The following is a 16344-nucleotide window of genomic DNA, read 5'->3' on the forward strand; positions in this document are numbered from 1 at the left end:
CACTGGCTGAGAGAACCTGCAAAGCCAAGATAAAAGGTCACCTATGGGACACCACAAAGTTCCTAAACAACACTAACTGTCGGATCAACAAGGGATTCATGGGAAGAAACTCGCAGAACAATTCACTAGGAAGAAAGAGTCTCTGAAATTGGCACAAAGTCTTTTACCAGGCTCCACACCATTAACCATCTCCATTTCACTTATCTACACGTTTGTAGATTGGTAATGTCAGGATTACAAGTAGGTGGGTTTTGAAAATACTATGACAGCCTGTTAACTTTGAAATTATTTCTATGAATAGTTCAGTATCAAACCACGAAAAGTTTGGTGATTGGGCATGCATCTTACTTGGAGCATTGATGTTTGAAACAGAAAAGACAAGAAGTGCCTGAAGTTATGGATATCACTGCCAGTACAGCTTCAGCAATTCTGTTTCATGACAAGGAGCAGAAACTATAGAAGAATAAAGAGAAGCTCAAAAATAGGGAGCTCAGTCATAGGGAAAAGTGAGATTGGCTGGGGTGTAATGAGGTGCATATACATTTATACCTTTGGCAAATTCATTTCAGTTTGATGAGCTGCAGGTAGTCCAATCAAGTAACAGTGATTGCAATAATGAAGATGTGCCTCAAATTAGGCTAAGAATGAATATAATATTCCAGGCAATATCATATTTAAGAAAGATTGTGAAAAAATGGGAATGTCAGCATAAATCAAAGATTGAATCAAAGAAAGACTAACATGAGAGGGCACAGTTTTAAGGTGCTTGGAAGTAGATACAGAGGAGATGTCAGGGGTAATTTTATTTATGCAGAGAGTGGTGAGTGCATGGAATGGGCTGCCAACGATGGTGGTAGAGGCAGATAGAATAGGGACTTTTAAGAGACTCCCGGATAGGTACATGGAGCTTAGAAAAATAGAGGGCTATTGGTAACCCAAGGTAATTTCTGAAGTCCGGCACAGCATTGCGATATGGGAACTGTACTTCCCATAATCGCAGGACTCTGCAGAGAGTGGTGCAGACAGCCAGTGCATCTGTAGTTGTGAAAGTCCCTTGATTCAGGACCTTCACAAGATCAGGTGTGCAAAAAGGGCCCATAGGATCACTGGGGACTCAAGTCATCCCAACCACAATCTATTCAAGTTGCTACCATCCGGGAAGTGGTGCTGCAGCATAAAAGCCAGGACCAACAAGCTCTGGGACAGCTTCTTCCACCAGGCCATCAGATTGATGAGCTCACGCTGATTTGAGTGTACTCTATATTACATGACTGTTCTATTTATTATAAATCACTATGATTGCACATTGCACATTTAGATGGAGACATAACGTAAAGATTTTTACTTCTTGTGTATGTCAAGGATGTAAGAAATAAAGTCAATTCAATTCATCCCTGATGAAAATAGCAGAGTTTGTCATCGAAACATCGGTTAAAATCAATACCTGTACCCAAGAGTTTATTTGTAATTTTTAAAACTTTACAGAGAACAAAATAGTAATTAAAATATACAAAATATTAAAGTAAAAAGTATGAAAATAAGATTAGTGTAAGCAATTTTAAAAAACCTTAGGATTTTAAACTGTTACAGAATTTTGAAATATTTATGTATTGATTCTTTTTTCAGGGCCAGAGAAGTTGTAAATTGTAATTATAACCATTAAATAAGCAATGACATATGCAAGCCTTTTTTTCTGAAAATTAAAAACTTACCTTGTTCCCACTAATTAAATTATTTCTACAAATTATGCTGGAGAAGTTGCCAACAGCTCACATTATAATGGTGCAGGGAAACACTGAATCTTCATTTTTCAGTCTGAACTTGTATACATCAAAATTTACCATCAGATTTAATCTTTTATAATTATTGCACTTTCTGGGTTAATATATTTTATAGCCTTTCATTTACACTCACAAATCTGCATAACATAGAAGAGTCGTATTGTGTCTATCACCATCAGTTTATTATGCACTTTTTCCCAAAAGTTACTTACACCTACCTCACATTGGTTATTTAGTTTAGTGGAACTGATATCGAGCTGTTGGTACTGTTCCTTCAGTTTTGCAAAGTCTGCTTCCAATCGTGCATGCTCCAGCTTGCCACCATTTAGAATGGTTTTAAGATTTTTGTGGTCCAACTGCAATCCTTCATTTTCTTTTAGCAGCTGGCTGTTTATTTGGTTTAATCTTTAAACAAAACAGCAAAACATGTAATTTCTATTGTGTGTAAAAGGACAGCTCCACAATGCATAAAGTAAATTATAACAAGAAATTTGAAAGAGCCTCTTGTCCAAGACAGCCTTCCTTCAAACATCAGAACTCTCAACTTTGTTTAAAAACTTCTCACAGGGCATACTGATTCCTATTGTAGCATCTGTAAGTCATCTACAGCCTTTTGCACTAAGGGGATGGGAACTGAATAGTTAAAAAAATTCTCTTTGCTCAAATACTTCATTGTATCAGCATTCAAATCCCTAAGATCAATGAAATTAACCATTTAAAACAAAGCAATTTTAAAAATATAATTAGTAAAGATGACCCATTCTTGCTATGAATTTTAAAAAAAAAGCTTCAATGTTGCCTATGCAAAGTTCTTTATCCCTTAGTATTTTCTTACAATTCTTCATGCATCTGTGTCATGCTTTTTAGCAATTTTCATATATGGACACTTAATTTACTTTGCTCCTGGCCTCTCTTCATAAGTAAAACACAGTGTGAATGCCCCTCAACTTGCTGTGCAAAAAGAACAGAAACTGGCAATATCACTTACATTTAAATAATAATTGACAATGAAAACAGCAAATACAAAATTGAGCATATTCCAGAAATGAAACTTAAGTCTGAATTACATAGAGTAAAACGCAGAAGCAGGACTTTCAGGCCAACTGACTGGTCAACCTGAATTCATAACCCTATCTAAACATCATGGCAAGTAAAGGAGTCATGTTTCTTCAGAATTCTTTCTTAGTGTAAACAATAACTAATTCATAACCCAAATTTTGAACGTATCCAAATACACATTGTCTATACTAAATCCCCATTATTTTAAAGGTCGAAATTATGTCACTTCATTGCCTTTGTTTCCAAAGACAATTGCTCAGCCAGTGTAGCTTTTCCTGGTAGTTATTTGCATTTAAGATGGCATTATCTTTGTCCAGTGCCTAAATCTCAAATCATTTTAACCTGGAAGATAGCCATGATCTGAGAATTCACAGGGAAAATATCAACACATTACATTTTCAGCAATGCCACAAACCTAGCATTTTCATTACAAAGATTGTGGTATTCTTGCATCATGGTTTCATGTTTCTCAGCATCATGACACATTTTCTCCTGCTCCTTTTTCAAAGTAGTCTCCAATTCTTCTAATTGGCCTTTTTGCTTCAGCAGTGCATTGTACCTGGACAAATAATTTAACTAGAATTAATTTTTATAGGAGAATTAAACATAAAATACAAGTCTTGAATTTCTATTTCAAAAGATCTCAAAGAATAGTTTTTAAAAAATATCTTTTAAATTTCCATGCATTAACATAGTCATAGTCATAGTTTATTGATCCCGGGGGAAATTGGTTTTCATTACAGTTGCACCATAAATAATTAAGTAGTAATAAAACCATAAATAGTTAAATAGTAATATGTAAATGATGCCAGGAAATAAGTCCAGGACCAGCCTATTGGCTCAAGGTGTCTGACCCGCCAAGGGAGGAGTTGTAAAGTTTGATGGCCACAGGCAGGAATATATACTATAACATATATTAGAATAGAAACTGGCAGCAAACGCCAGAATAAACATAATTATCTCAGTGCAACATACACTGTTGGAACATGCTAACATAAGGGGTAAGGAGAGGAGTTGCAGGATTAAGGTAGGGAAGGAACAGTGGACAGGTAAAACAGCAAAGGGATAAAGGTGAAGAAAAATGAAATAAGGGAAAAGGGAAGGCAAAAGAATGAAATGAATAGTAAGGTTAAGCTTACGTGAATAGGAGGAAGTGATAAGGAGAGCAAATGAGTCAAAAGGTATACATAGATAAAGTTTATAGATCTAGAATCTGCATAATTTTAAAACAGGATATTAAATAAAAGGGAATGTTATTCATCTAATATCTATCACTTTAAAACATTGAGTCACATTAAGTAACATCCTATGTGTGACTATAATCTTAAGTGTTGACACAAAAAAATTAAAATCAAATTGTCATGTCTACTCAAAAGATTTTTCGAAGTGTAATTAACCCTTCTCTTAACCCGAGGTCAATCCTTACCCCCATGCTACCCAAGGGAACTTGGCAAGGAAATTGTCCTCAATTTTGTGATTTCCCCTCACAGCATAAAAACCTGCTAGTTGGCTGGTCAAAATTACCCTCAGTGTGAGGGTAAATGGCAGAACCTGGACGGGGGGGGGGGGGTTGCAAAATCTAAGGGAAGATGGGAATAAGCAGGATCAGTGCATGGTGGCTTAGACTCCGTGGCCCAGTGTCAGTACTCTATGAAATATTCAACTTGAAATGAAACTTTCTTCACAAGTTTGACCTGCACAACATGAAATATCCAATTCAGGTTGAAAACTGGCACCAGAAAATAAATAAATGTGAACATCTTAAATACAATTCTGAAGGGAGACGCTGGCAATATAAGGTAAAGAGCTGACACTGAGATTCAGAAGAAATGCAGTAAAATACATGATAAGTAATTTATCAAAACATCAAAATCCTTTGATGCAGTCGCTTTCAAACTTTCTTCAGGTGACCCACTTTAACCATATCTACCGTGCAACACAATAATAATAGCATCAATTCCTCCCAACTGCAGACTGGTGCTTAACTAAAGGAGCAAAGAGAGCAATTGATTTTTTTAACACACCCCAACACACCCAAAGGACAGTACAGCACCTCCCATCACATTTTGAAAGCCACTGCCTTAAAGAGGCATCATTGCAAATAACTGTCTTTCTGACATGTCCAACTGACACTTAAGTATTTAATGTCTAAGTAAAAACTTTAAAACTACCTGTCCTCGAGATCTTTGTGTTCAACTTCTAAATTTTTATGAGCACATTTCAGACTTCCATGTTTATTAATGAGACTCTCATATTCAGTTGCCTGATGCTCATGTAACTTTGCTAGCTTTTCATGATCTTTGACAAGTGAATCATACAATAATTTCAATTCGTCCTTTTCTTTCATCAGTAATTCATTCTCATTCTCCAAAGACAACTGTTGGTTCTGAAGCTGAGAATTCTGAGTCATCAAGGATGCGCTTTGGGAACCCAGTGTAGAATGCTCCACCTATCAAAGAAACATTAATTAACCATTATTTTAAATAGTCTAATCACCATTAAATTGCATTCTAAATAAAAATTCTTCCTCTATAATGAAAACAGTCTGGGTTTAACTGGGGAGGGGAGGGCTAATGTAGTAGACACTGATAATTCTTGCATAAGCTCAAAAGGATTGCCTTTTGGAGTTTCTGCAAGTGCAAATGGCACCGGCAACAGGGGCTTGGGCCTGTTCACTAAGTAAGTACTCATTGTTCATCACCTCAGCCATTTGGATTTGACAAATGATAAAGGAACAGAATAAAGGTAAATTAGAATAAAATCAAAACAAAAGTAGAAGTATTGGCTGGGCTAAGAAAAAAATGAAGGTAGTATTTAGATGATTACAGAAAGAAATAACTTTTTTTTGGAATATTTGAACTATAACATGCAGCTTCAAAAGTTTCTTTTTGGACGCAGATATTAATTGGTTTTAATATAACAACTAATTAAATCAAAGGGGAAAATCTGCAGATGCTGGATGCCTGAAATAAAAACAGAAAATCGTTACTTTAATAACCATTAATTAAATGCACCTACCATATAATTATCTTTTCTAAGTTAATGGAGCAAATACAGAAAATCTTATGATCTACAGGAGGTTAAGGTCTTATTTTCATATATGTAATTGTCTAAGAGTGAAACATAAGTAGCAACATACGGGATTTCATAAATCACAGGATAAGACTTTTTTTGTATTCAGTTGCTAGTTGCTTTACACATTATAAATGGACAGCACAACTACCATTATTCCTGTAATATTCTGGGTCACTGGATCCATTAAGCAAGGCATGATCTGAAGCCAAATTGCATTATTGTTATGAATGAAAATGTGTTAATGAGTTATTATTCAAAATATAGAAGATAAATGTACACCTAAGTTTCCCTTGCCCAGTCTTTCTTTGGTTATATGTTTCTGAGCTAAAAGGGAACAAGCACCAATATATTCTCAGATTGCATCAATAATTGACCATAAATTGCTTGATAGTACCTTCTTCAGCACTTTTTCTAATTTTAGTGCTGAAGATCTGCCCCTCAACATGATGTATCATTCAAGGCAAACAAAAGAACAGATTCAGAAGAATCTATTCATTGACAGGAAAATCATATCAAACCAAGGAGTGCTACCATTAAGGTATGCTTTTGACCACAACACACGAGGGGGTTAAATCATTTTGTAAATACATAAAAAACAATTGTTCTTCTTCAGTAAGATGCTAAGTAAGATTCCTTAAGATGATAATGAAGAAAGGTAATCAATCTGAAAGTCTTTCTCCAAGACCTGATGAGTATTGGCAAATTTTTGGTTTAATTTCAAATTTTCAGCATTTACAGTATTTTAATTTGTACTTCTCTGTAAGTGGTAAGATAAAATAATTTTCATTTGAATTTCAGACTCTCAGAAACTTAGGAGGCAAAGACAAAATTGAAAGCCAGCATGACAAACCCCCACAAATCCCCTCCACAATCTCCATCAGCACAAGGCTGTTTGCTTAACCTCCTGCTCTACTCACTTTATACTTATGACTGTGAGGTTAAGTACAGCTCCAATACCATATTTAAGCTTGTAGACAACACCACTGTCATTGGCCAAATCAAAAATGGTGACAAATCAGCATATAGAAGGGAGATTGAAAATCTGGCTGAGTGGTGCCACAACACAACCTCTCACTCAATATCAACAAGACCAAGGTACTGACTATTGACTTCAGGAGAAGGAAACCGAAGGTCCATGAGTCAGCTATCATCGCAAGATCAGAGGTAGACAGGGTCAGCAACTTTAACTTTCTTGGTGTTCAGAGGATCTGTCCTAAGCCTTGAATGTAAGTAAATGCAATTATGAAGAAAGCACGGCAGAGCCTCTGCTTCCTTCGAAGATTGTAAAGATTCAGCATGACATCTAAAAACTTCGACAAACTTCAATAGGTGAGTGGTGGAGAGTATATTGACTGGTTGCATCACAGCCAGGTATGGAAACATCAATGCTCTTGAATGGAAAATTCTACAAAAAGTAGTGAATATGGCTCAGTTCATCATGGATAAAGCTCTCTTGAACCTGGAGGGATAACTTCACTCACACCATTACTGAAATGTTATCACAACCTATTACACTTACAAGGACTCTTTCATCTCATGTTCTCAATATTTATTGCTTATTCATTTATAATGATTATTTTCTCTTTTCTATTTTCACAGTTTGTTGACTTTTGCACATTGGTTGTTTGTCCATCCTGTTGGCTGTGGTCTTTCATTGATTCTATTGTGTTTCTTGGATTTACTGTGTATGATCACAAGAAAAAGAATCTCACGGTTGTTGCTGGTGCCATATGTGTACTTTAATAATAAATTTACTTTGAAACCATTCAGAAAAAATATATTAAGAAGATGCATTTGAAAAAAAATGTTAGCTGCACACACCTTTCAATCAAGTGGCAAAAATATTTAACTTAAGTCAAAAAGCAAGATTTATTTCTTATATCCCTTAACATCTAAAAAACTTTATATTCATCTAAGGTCCTATAAGACCATAAGACAAAGGAGCAGAATTAGGCAATTCAGCCCCATCATAGCTGATCCCAGACCCCACTCAACCCCATACACCTCCCTTTTTGCCGTATCTTGACAGATGCCCTGATAGATCAGGAAAGGATCAACTTCTGCCTTAAATGAACCCACGGACTTGGCCTCCACCACAGTCTACGGCACAGCTTTCCACAAGATTCATTGCTCTCTGGCTAAAAAAAATTCCTCCTCAACTCTGTTCTAAAAGGTCACACTCAATTTTGAGGCTGTGCCCTCTAGTTCTGGATACCCCTAACACAGGAAACATCCTCTCCACACTATCCAGTCCTTTCAACATTCAGTAGATTTCAATGAGATCCCTCTGCATCCTTCTAAATTCCAGCTAGTATAGGCCCAAAGCTGCTAAACACTCCTAAATGTTAACCCCTTCATTCCTAGAATCATCTCCATGAATTTTCTCAGGACTTTCTCCAATGACAACTGTTGACAATACTCCATGTGTGGCCAGACTACTGTCTTATAAAGGCTCAGTATTATCTCCTTGTTTTTATATCCTATTCCCCTTGAAATAAAAGCCAATGTTGCATTTGCCTTCTTTACCAAACTCAAGCTGTAAATTAACCTTCTGGGAGGCTTATACGAGGAATCGTAAGTCCCTCTGCACTGCTGATGTTTGAACCTTCTCCCCATTTAGAGAATAGTCTGTACTATTGTTCCTTTTACCAAAATGCATTATCATACATTTCCCAACACTGTATTCCACCTGCCACTTTTTGCCCCATTCTTCCAATTTGTCTAAGTCCTGCTGCAATCGCATTGCTTCCTCAGCACTACCTACCCGTCCACCTATCTTCGTATTATCCACAAACTTTGCCACAAAACCATCAATTCCATTATCCATATCACTGAAACAATGTGAGAAGTAGTGGTCCCCATACTGACTCCTGAGGAGCACCACTAATCACTGGCAGCCAACCAGAAAAGGCCCTCTTTATTCCCACTCACTGCCTCCTGCCTGACAGCCATTCTGCTATCCATGCCAGTATCTTTCCTGTAATACTATAGGATTTTATCCTGTTAAGCAGCCTCATGTGAGGCACTTTATCAAATGCCTTCTGAAAATCCAAGTAAATGACATCTACTGCCTCTTCTGTGTCCACCCTGATGGTTACTTCCTCGAAGAACTCTAACAGATTTGTCAGGCAAGATTTCCCTTCACAGAAACCTTGCTGACTTTGACTTATTTTATCATTAGTCTCCAAGTACCTCAAAACCTCATCCTTAAAATAGACTCCAACACTTTCCCAACCATTGAGGTTAGGCTAACTGGCCTATAATTTTCTTTCTTTTGCCTTTCTCCCTTCTTAAAGAGTGGAGTGACATTTGTAATCTTCCAGTTCTCCAAGACCATGCCAGAATCAAGCGATTCTTCAAAGATCATGAACAAAGCATCCATTATCTCCTCAGCAACCTCTCTCAGGACTCTAGGATGTGGTTCAGGTGACTTATCCACCTTAAGATCTTTGAGTTTGCCTAGCACTTTTTCCTTTGTAATAGAAATGACACTCACTCCTGCTCCGTGACACTCACGGACCTCTGGCACATTGCAAGTGTCTTCCACAGTGAAAAAAGTACCCACTGTTCACCTACCATTTCTTTGTCCCCATTACTACCTCACCAGTATCATTTTCCAGTGGTCCAGTACCAACTCCCAATTCCCTTTTATTCCTTAAATAACTGAAAAACTTTTGGTATCCTGCATTATATTATTGACTACTCTGCCCTATTATTTCATCATTTTCCTTCTTATAGCTTTTTAGTTGCCTTTTGTTGGATTTTAAAAGCTTCCCAATCATCCAACTTCCCACTCACTTTTGCTACCTTATATGCTCTGTCCTTGGCTTTTATGCAGTCCTTAACTTCCTTTGTCAGCCATAGTTGCCTACCCCTGCTATTTGAGAACTTCTTCCTCTGTAGGAACTATTCCCACCTCTGCTCTGCCGTCATTCTTGCTAGTATTCCCCTCCAATCCACCTCAGCAAGTTCCTCTCTCACGCCTCTGTAATTCCCTTCATTCCACTGTGATACTGATACATGTGACTTATGCTTCTCCTGCTCAAATTGCAGTATGAATTCAATCATATTATAATCCCCTAAGGGTTCCTTTACATTAAGCATCCTAATATGTTCTGGGTTATTAGACACTCAATCTAAGATATCCTTTCCTTGGCTCAAGCACAAGCTGCTCTAGAAAGCTATCTTGTAGGCATTCAACAAATTCCCTCTCTTGCTATCTGACACCAACCTGATTTTTCCAATCCCCTTGCATATTGAAGTCCCCATTACAATTGTGTCATTATCCAATACCAATCCTTCAGAGTGGTGTCTTTTAAATTATTGATGGTCAAGAATCACTAGAGTGCTGCAACATAATCAAACTTGCATGGCTACAAACTGATCGTTCAAGATAAAAGTCAGAACTTGTGGCCGCATTGAAATGTCTTATTTTTTAAAATTCCCTGTGCTAGTTTGGAAACCAATATCTTAGGTATTAGCATAATGATTAGACTTTCAAGCTATCAAAGCTATCTCTTTCCAAGATGGAAATGATAGAGCTGGAATTTAATGCTAAATCTTGTGCAAGGGAGCTGTTACACTTCTTTATTTTAGCAGGCCTACTGGTGCCCTTAATGTTATGTATGCTCTTTAGCATACATAACATTTACAGTCACAGTGTCGCACAGTTCAGAAACAGGTCCTTGGGCCCATCATTTCTATGTCAACATTTTTGCACACCTACACTAATCCTAGGATTAGTGCTATTCAAATATTGTTCCATTCGAGTCCTCTAGGGAAGAAATTGTGTGTGATTTCTGATAAAATTGGCACTTATACTGTTCTTGCCTCTGCTTGGTTTCAAGCTACTCATACCCAGTGACTTGTCATGTAATGATCGTGCCTCAACATTGTGGTTCCAGCAACCAATATGTAGGTAGTAGTTTTTTTTCCAGTCCTGCTGAAGGGTTTTGGCCCAAAACATTGACTGTACATTTTCCATAGATGCTGCCTGGTCTGCTGAGTTCCTCCAGCATTTTGTGTGTGTTGCTGGGATTTCCAGCATCTGCAGATATTCTCTCATCGGGGTAGTTAGCATCAGTGTTATTAATGAAATACTATCTTCTTCTTACCTTTGTGCCTCAGCAATTCAAGGATGGGTAGGTTGAAGTGTGATCAGCTGTCACCAATTTCTGTATCCACTGTTTCAAATCTTTTTTCTTCCTAACCAAACTCTCATAATCAGAATCAGGTTTAAAATCAGTGATATACAGTGGTATGCAAAAGTTTGGGCACCCCGGTCAAAATTTCTGTTACTGTGAATAGTTCAGTGAGTAGAAGATGAACTGATCTCCAAAAGTCATAAAGTTAAAAATGAAACATTCTTTTCAACATTTTAAGCAAGATTAGTGTATTATTTTTGTTTTGTACAATTTTAGAGTGAAAAAAAGGAAAGGAGCACCATGCAAAAGTTTGGGCACCCCAGGAGATTTGAGCTCTCAGATAACTTTTACCAAGGTCTCAGACCTTAATTAGCTTGTTAGGGCTATGGCTTGTTCACAGTCATCGTTAGGAAAGGCCAGGTGATGCAAATTTCAAAGCTTTATAAATACTCTGACTCCTCAAACCTTGTCCCAACAATCAGCAACCAGGGGCTCCTCTAAGCAGCTGCCTAGCACTCTGAAAATTAAAATAAATGATGCCCACAAAGCAGGAGAAGGCTATAAGAAGATAGCAAAGCATTTTCAGGTAGCCGTTTCCTCAGTTCGTAATGTAATTAAGAAATGGCAGTTAACAGGAATGGTGGAGGTTAAGTTGAGGTCTGGAAGAGCAAGAAAACTTTCTGAGAGAATTGCTGGTAGGATTGCTAGAAAGGCAAATCAAAACCCCTGTTTGACTGCAAAAGACCTTCAGGAAGATTTAGCAGACTCTGGAGTGGTGGTGCACTGTTCTACTGTGTAGCGACACCTGCACAAATATGACCTTCATGGAAGAGTCATCAGAAGAAAATCTTTCCTGCTTCCTCACCACAAAATTCAACGTCAGAAGTTTGCAAAGGAACATCTAAAGAAGTCTGATGCAATTTAGAAACAAGTCCTGTGGACTGATGAAGTTAAAATAGAACTTTTTGGCCGCAATGAGCAAAGGTATGTTTGGAGAAAAAAGGGGTGCAGAACTTCATGCAAAGAATACCTCCCCAACTGTTAAGCACGGGGTGGATTGATCATGCTTTGGGCTTGTGTTGCAGCCAGTGGCACAGGGAACATTTCACTGGTAGAGGGAAGAATGAATTCAATTAAATAGAACTAAAAGCCTTTTGCAAGGAAGAATGGGTGAAAATCCCCCAAACAAGAATTGAAAGACCCTTAGTTGGCTACAGAAAGCATTTACAGGCTGTGATATTTGCCAAAGGGGGTGTTACTAAGTACTGACCATGCAGGGTGCCCAAACATTTGCTTCCGGCCCTTTTCCTTTTTTGTTATTTTGAAACTGTAAACGATGGAAATAAAAAAGTAATCTTGCTTAAAATATTAAAGAAATGTGTCATCTTTAACTTTATGCCTTTTGGAAATCAGGTCATCTTTTACTCGCTTAGCTATTCACAGTAACAGAAATTTTGACCATGGGTGCCCAAACTTTTGCATGTCACTGTATATTGTGAAATTTGTTATTTTGTGGCAGCTGCACAGTGCAATACATAAAAAATACAAAAACTGTTAATTACATAAGTGTATATACAAATGTTTGTATACACACACACATACATATATAAAATTAAATAGTACAAAAGGGGAGCAAAATAGTGATGTACAGTACTATACAAAAGTCTTGGGCACATATATATAGCTAGGGCGCTTAAGACTTTTGCACAATACTGTAGTAATTTTATGTACTGCACTGTTCTAATGCCACAAAAAAAAAAGCAACAAATTTCATGACATATGTGAATGATGATAAACCTGATTCTGATATGGGTCTCTATTCTGGACTCAGAGAGGGAAAGGGACAGGAAGAGGGGAGGAAGTGAGAAGCATCAGAGAGACATTGCTTGTGTCTCAGTACGGAGTGTGTCTGAACCAGTGCCCCCTCCCCACCCGTGGCACTCCTTCTCTGCCACCTGACCCACAACCCTCCCACGATACTCCACCATTCCCAACATCCTTTGCTCCTGCCAGATTTACAAACTCGCTCTCCACTCCAGGTTGACTATATATATATACTTAAGACTTTTGCATAGTACTGTAACGTTTATGAGTGGTTCACTGTCCATTGAGAAATCTGGTAGTGAAGGGGAAGAAGCTGTTCCTAAAACATTGAGTGTGTGTCTTCAGACTCCTGTACCTCCTCTCCGACAGAAGTAATAAGAAAAGAGCACATTTTGACTGACAGGAGACCTGAATGATGGATATCACTTTTTTGAGGCATCACCTTTTGAAGACGTCATCATGGGGAGATTACTGCCCATGATGGAGCTGGCTGAGTCTGCAACCCTCTGCAGCTTTTTCCAATCCTGCGCAGTGGTCCTTCCATACCAGTGAGTGATCCAACTGTAAGAATACTCTCCAAGGTACACTTGTGGAAATTTGCTGGAGTCTTTGGTAATATACCATATGTCCTCAAACTCTGAATGAAATATAGCCATTGGTGTGCCTTCATCATTGCATCAATATGTTGGGCTCAGGATAGATCTTCAGAGATGTTAACAACTAGAAACGTGAAATTGCTCACCCTTTCCACTGCTGACCCCTCAAAGATCACTGGTATGAGTTCGAAACACGAGGAATTCTGCAGATGCTGGAAATTCAAGCAACACGCATCAAATTTGCTGGTGAACGCAGCAGGCCAGGCAGCATCTCTAGGAAGAGGGATAGTCAACGTTTTGGGCCAAGACCCTTCGTCAGGACGTAGACTGTACCTCTTCCTAGAGATGCTTCCTGGCCTGCTGCGTTCACCAGCAAATTTGAGGTGTGTTACTGGTATGAGTTCCCTTGAATTCCCCTTCCTGAAGTCCACAATCAATTCCTTGGTCTTACTGACATTGAGTCTTCCCTCCCTCCATTTCTCTTTTCACCATTTCCTTCTGAATTGGTCCACATATGACCCTACCTTCTAATCATTCTTGATCTGGCTACAGCCAATTAGCAGTACCTGTGCTAACTCTGGCATGAATGTAATTGTTTAAAATTACTGCAGTTGGTTTGAAATTCCATAATATCACCGTATCTAAATTGACAGATCAAGTGAAAACAAATTTACATTTTGTTGTCGCAAGGATAATAATTTTTTTCAAACTTGAGTTCTGACTTGAAAATTGATCATGAGAAGATTTTTATCTGATAAGGAAGACTTCTGAGGGGTAGTTAAAAGTAAACAGGAATCCTCAAGTTTACAGATTGATCCTATTTCATCTCTGAATTATATAAAATGCTTAGTTGAATGGATATGGATAAATAATGTTACAGAATAAACTGGAAACTGATCTTACAAAAGAGTTTCAAATTTGTAAATAATATTCATCTGAATATGCAATGTTCCTGAGCAATAGAAGGTGCTGACGAATGCATGGACTGTAGATTTATACTAATCTGTGAAATGTCTCAGTCCAATTTCCATCAAGGAAAGCATTAATGCAAAAACATTGTTAGCATATAGAATAGTTTTATGCAAACCCTTCATAATTCATTGACAAATAAGCATTAACAATAGATTCTGACCTGTAACTTGGCATTCTCTGTCTGCAAAGAGGTATTGTGCACCTGCAATGATGTTGTCTGTTTCTGAAGTGCAAGAATTTGTGATTGCAAGTTGTTATTCTGGGTTTCCATCTGTTTCAGTTGCGTTTTCAAGGCCTGTTTCTCTGCTTGAAGTGTTGCGTTCTTTGAAAGGGGGAAAAAATTTTTAATTAACTTCAGAGAAGAAGAGCCTCCAGCGTTCTTTATTTCAAAACCACTATTTTCTGCAAATTACTTTGGTGTCATAGATTGTCATTTCTTTTTCATGTAATATACTTACAAATATTGTACATTTAGTAAAATATTTTGTAATTTTGTCAGATTCAGAGTTGAAAATTATTTATTGTGCTTATTTTGTATCTCTGATCAGAATGATAAATGAGTTTTTGCTAAAATAACACTTCCATAAATAGCCATCTTCACAACATTTAAAAAGAATTCATATTCTTCACAGCTACAGATTCATTGAAAAAATATATTAAGGCTGAACCAGTTGTGATTGACTGCTATCATGAAGAACTTAACTTACCATCAATTTCAAGTACATTCTCCATCATTCAATGTGCTAAATAGTATGCCGTCTTCCACTCCTGCATGATGAGCTTCCAAATTCATGAACTCCCCATCACTCAAATCATCTACCTCCAGGTTATTGTCCCATTCACCTCTAGACTTGATTATCACACAGCATTCCTATCATTACCTTCTAAAAACATGAACTCATCCAGAACTATTTTACAATGGTTTCTGTTCCTATCCTTGCACTGTTACCTTTGGAGTTCCTAGCCATCAATTTGGTCCTCTCCCATTAGTCGTTAGAATGCTATCCTGCAACAGCATCAGCCAAGAAGGATGCTTATTCCAAGTACTATTAGTTGATCACTTTCTCCCTTGACTGCTTTACTGTTTCTGGGGTTGAGGAGGATGGAGGTATTGGAAAGGCATCTGTATTGGAAACGTATCATCCTTTGTCTTTCTGTCAAAATGTCTATTTATTAACCACTGGTTTTATCCCCTCAGATTGAATGGGATATATGCCACCTTGGTATCGTACTTATTCCAGAACTGATTTTACAGCCTGTGTTTTCATCCTTACTGAGATAGTCTATACCCAACTTTTCTCACGTCACTTGTCAACATCTGTTTCAAGCCACATATGCAAATTCCTCTCGTCTTATAATTTGCAAGGATCAGCATTCCTCTTTCAGCTCTTGTGCTTCTGAGATTTTCAATGCTTCATCATTGGTAGTCACACCTGCACATATCAAGTCACCAGCATATGGAGCTCCCAGCTACTTTGTCCCCCTTTGAAAACTTAGTAAAATCCACCTGAATATAGCTTTCAGTTATCTATCCTAATATCATCTTGTTCAGCATGGATTATTCTTTTTGCCAGATCATAAACCTGAAGTTGCTTTAAAGGTTCTGCCTGTATTTGTTGTTGCTGTATATACAGAAATTTTTAAAACAGCGTAAATCTTAACACTCTGAATAAAAATGAATTCTGGCAGTGAGGAATCAGGGTGGAGTGAGTGGAGAGACAGCTCACAGTCCAGTCAGTAATTACAAGCTAATTTGTTTTAGAGACATTGGCAAGGGAACAAATATTCATTAGGACATTGTAAGAATTTTTCTGTTTATCTTTCAGTGATGCCAAGGGTCTTCAAATCCAGTAATATTGAAAAGCACACATAAACATATTATCCTAAATATAG

The 16344-nt window shown here is 37.6% G+C and overlaps 1 protein-coding gene across 16 annotated transcripts in view; it reads right to left on the reverse strand.

Annotated features, from left to right (window-relative positions):
• Positions 1-16344, reverse strand: part of LOC140201331 (girdin-like) — a 279872-nt gene that overhangs the window by 79804 nt on the left and 183724 nt on the right. For all 16 annotated transcript variants that reach the window (XM_072265254.1, XM_072265249.1, XM_072265248.1 and 13 more), the window contains 4 exons: positions 14612-14773; positions 5012-5289; positions 3256-3399; positions 2000-2186 (listed from right to left, as the gene is read on the reverse strand). In XM_072265254.1, coding sequence (XP_072121355.1) covers positions 2000-2186; positions 3256-3399; positions 5012-5289; positions 14612-14773 — 771 coding nt within the window. The remainder of the gene's footprint in view (positions 1-1999; positions 2187-3255; positions 3400-5011; positions 5290-14611; positions 14774-16344) is intronic.

The sequence above is a fragment of the Mobula birostris genome, chromosome 8, assembly GCF_030028105.1.
Source record: "Mobula birostris isolate sMobBir1 chromosome 8, sMobBir1.hap1, whole genome shotgun sequence".
Taxonomy (NCBI): Eukaryota; Metazoa; Chordata; class Chondrichthyes; order Myliobatiformes; family Myliobatidae; genus Mobula; species Mobula birostris.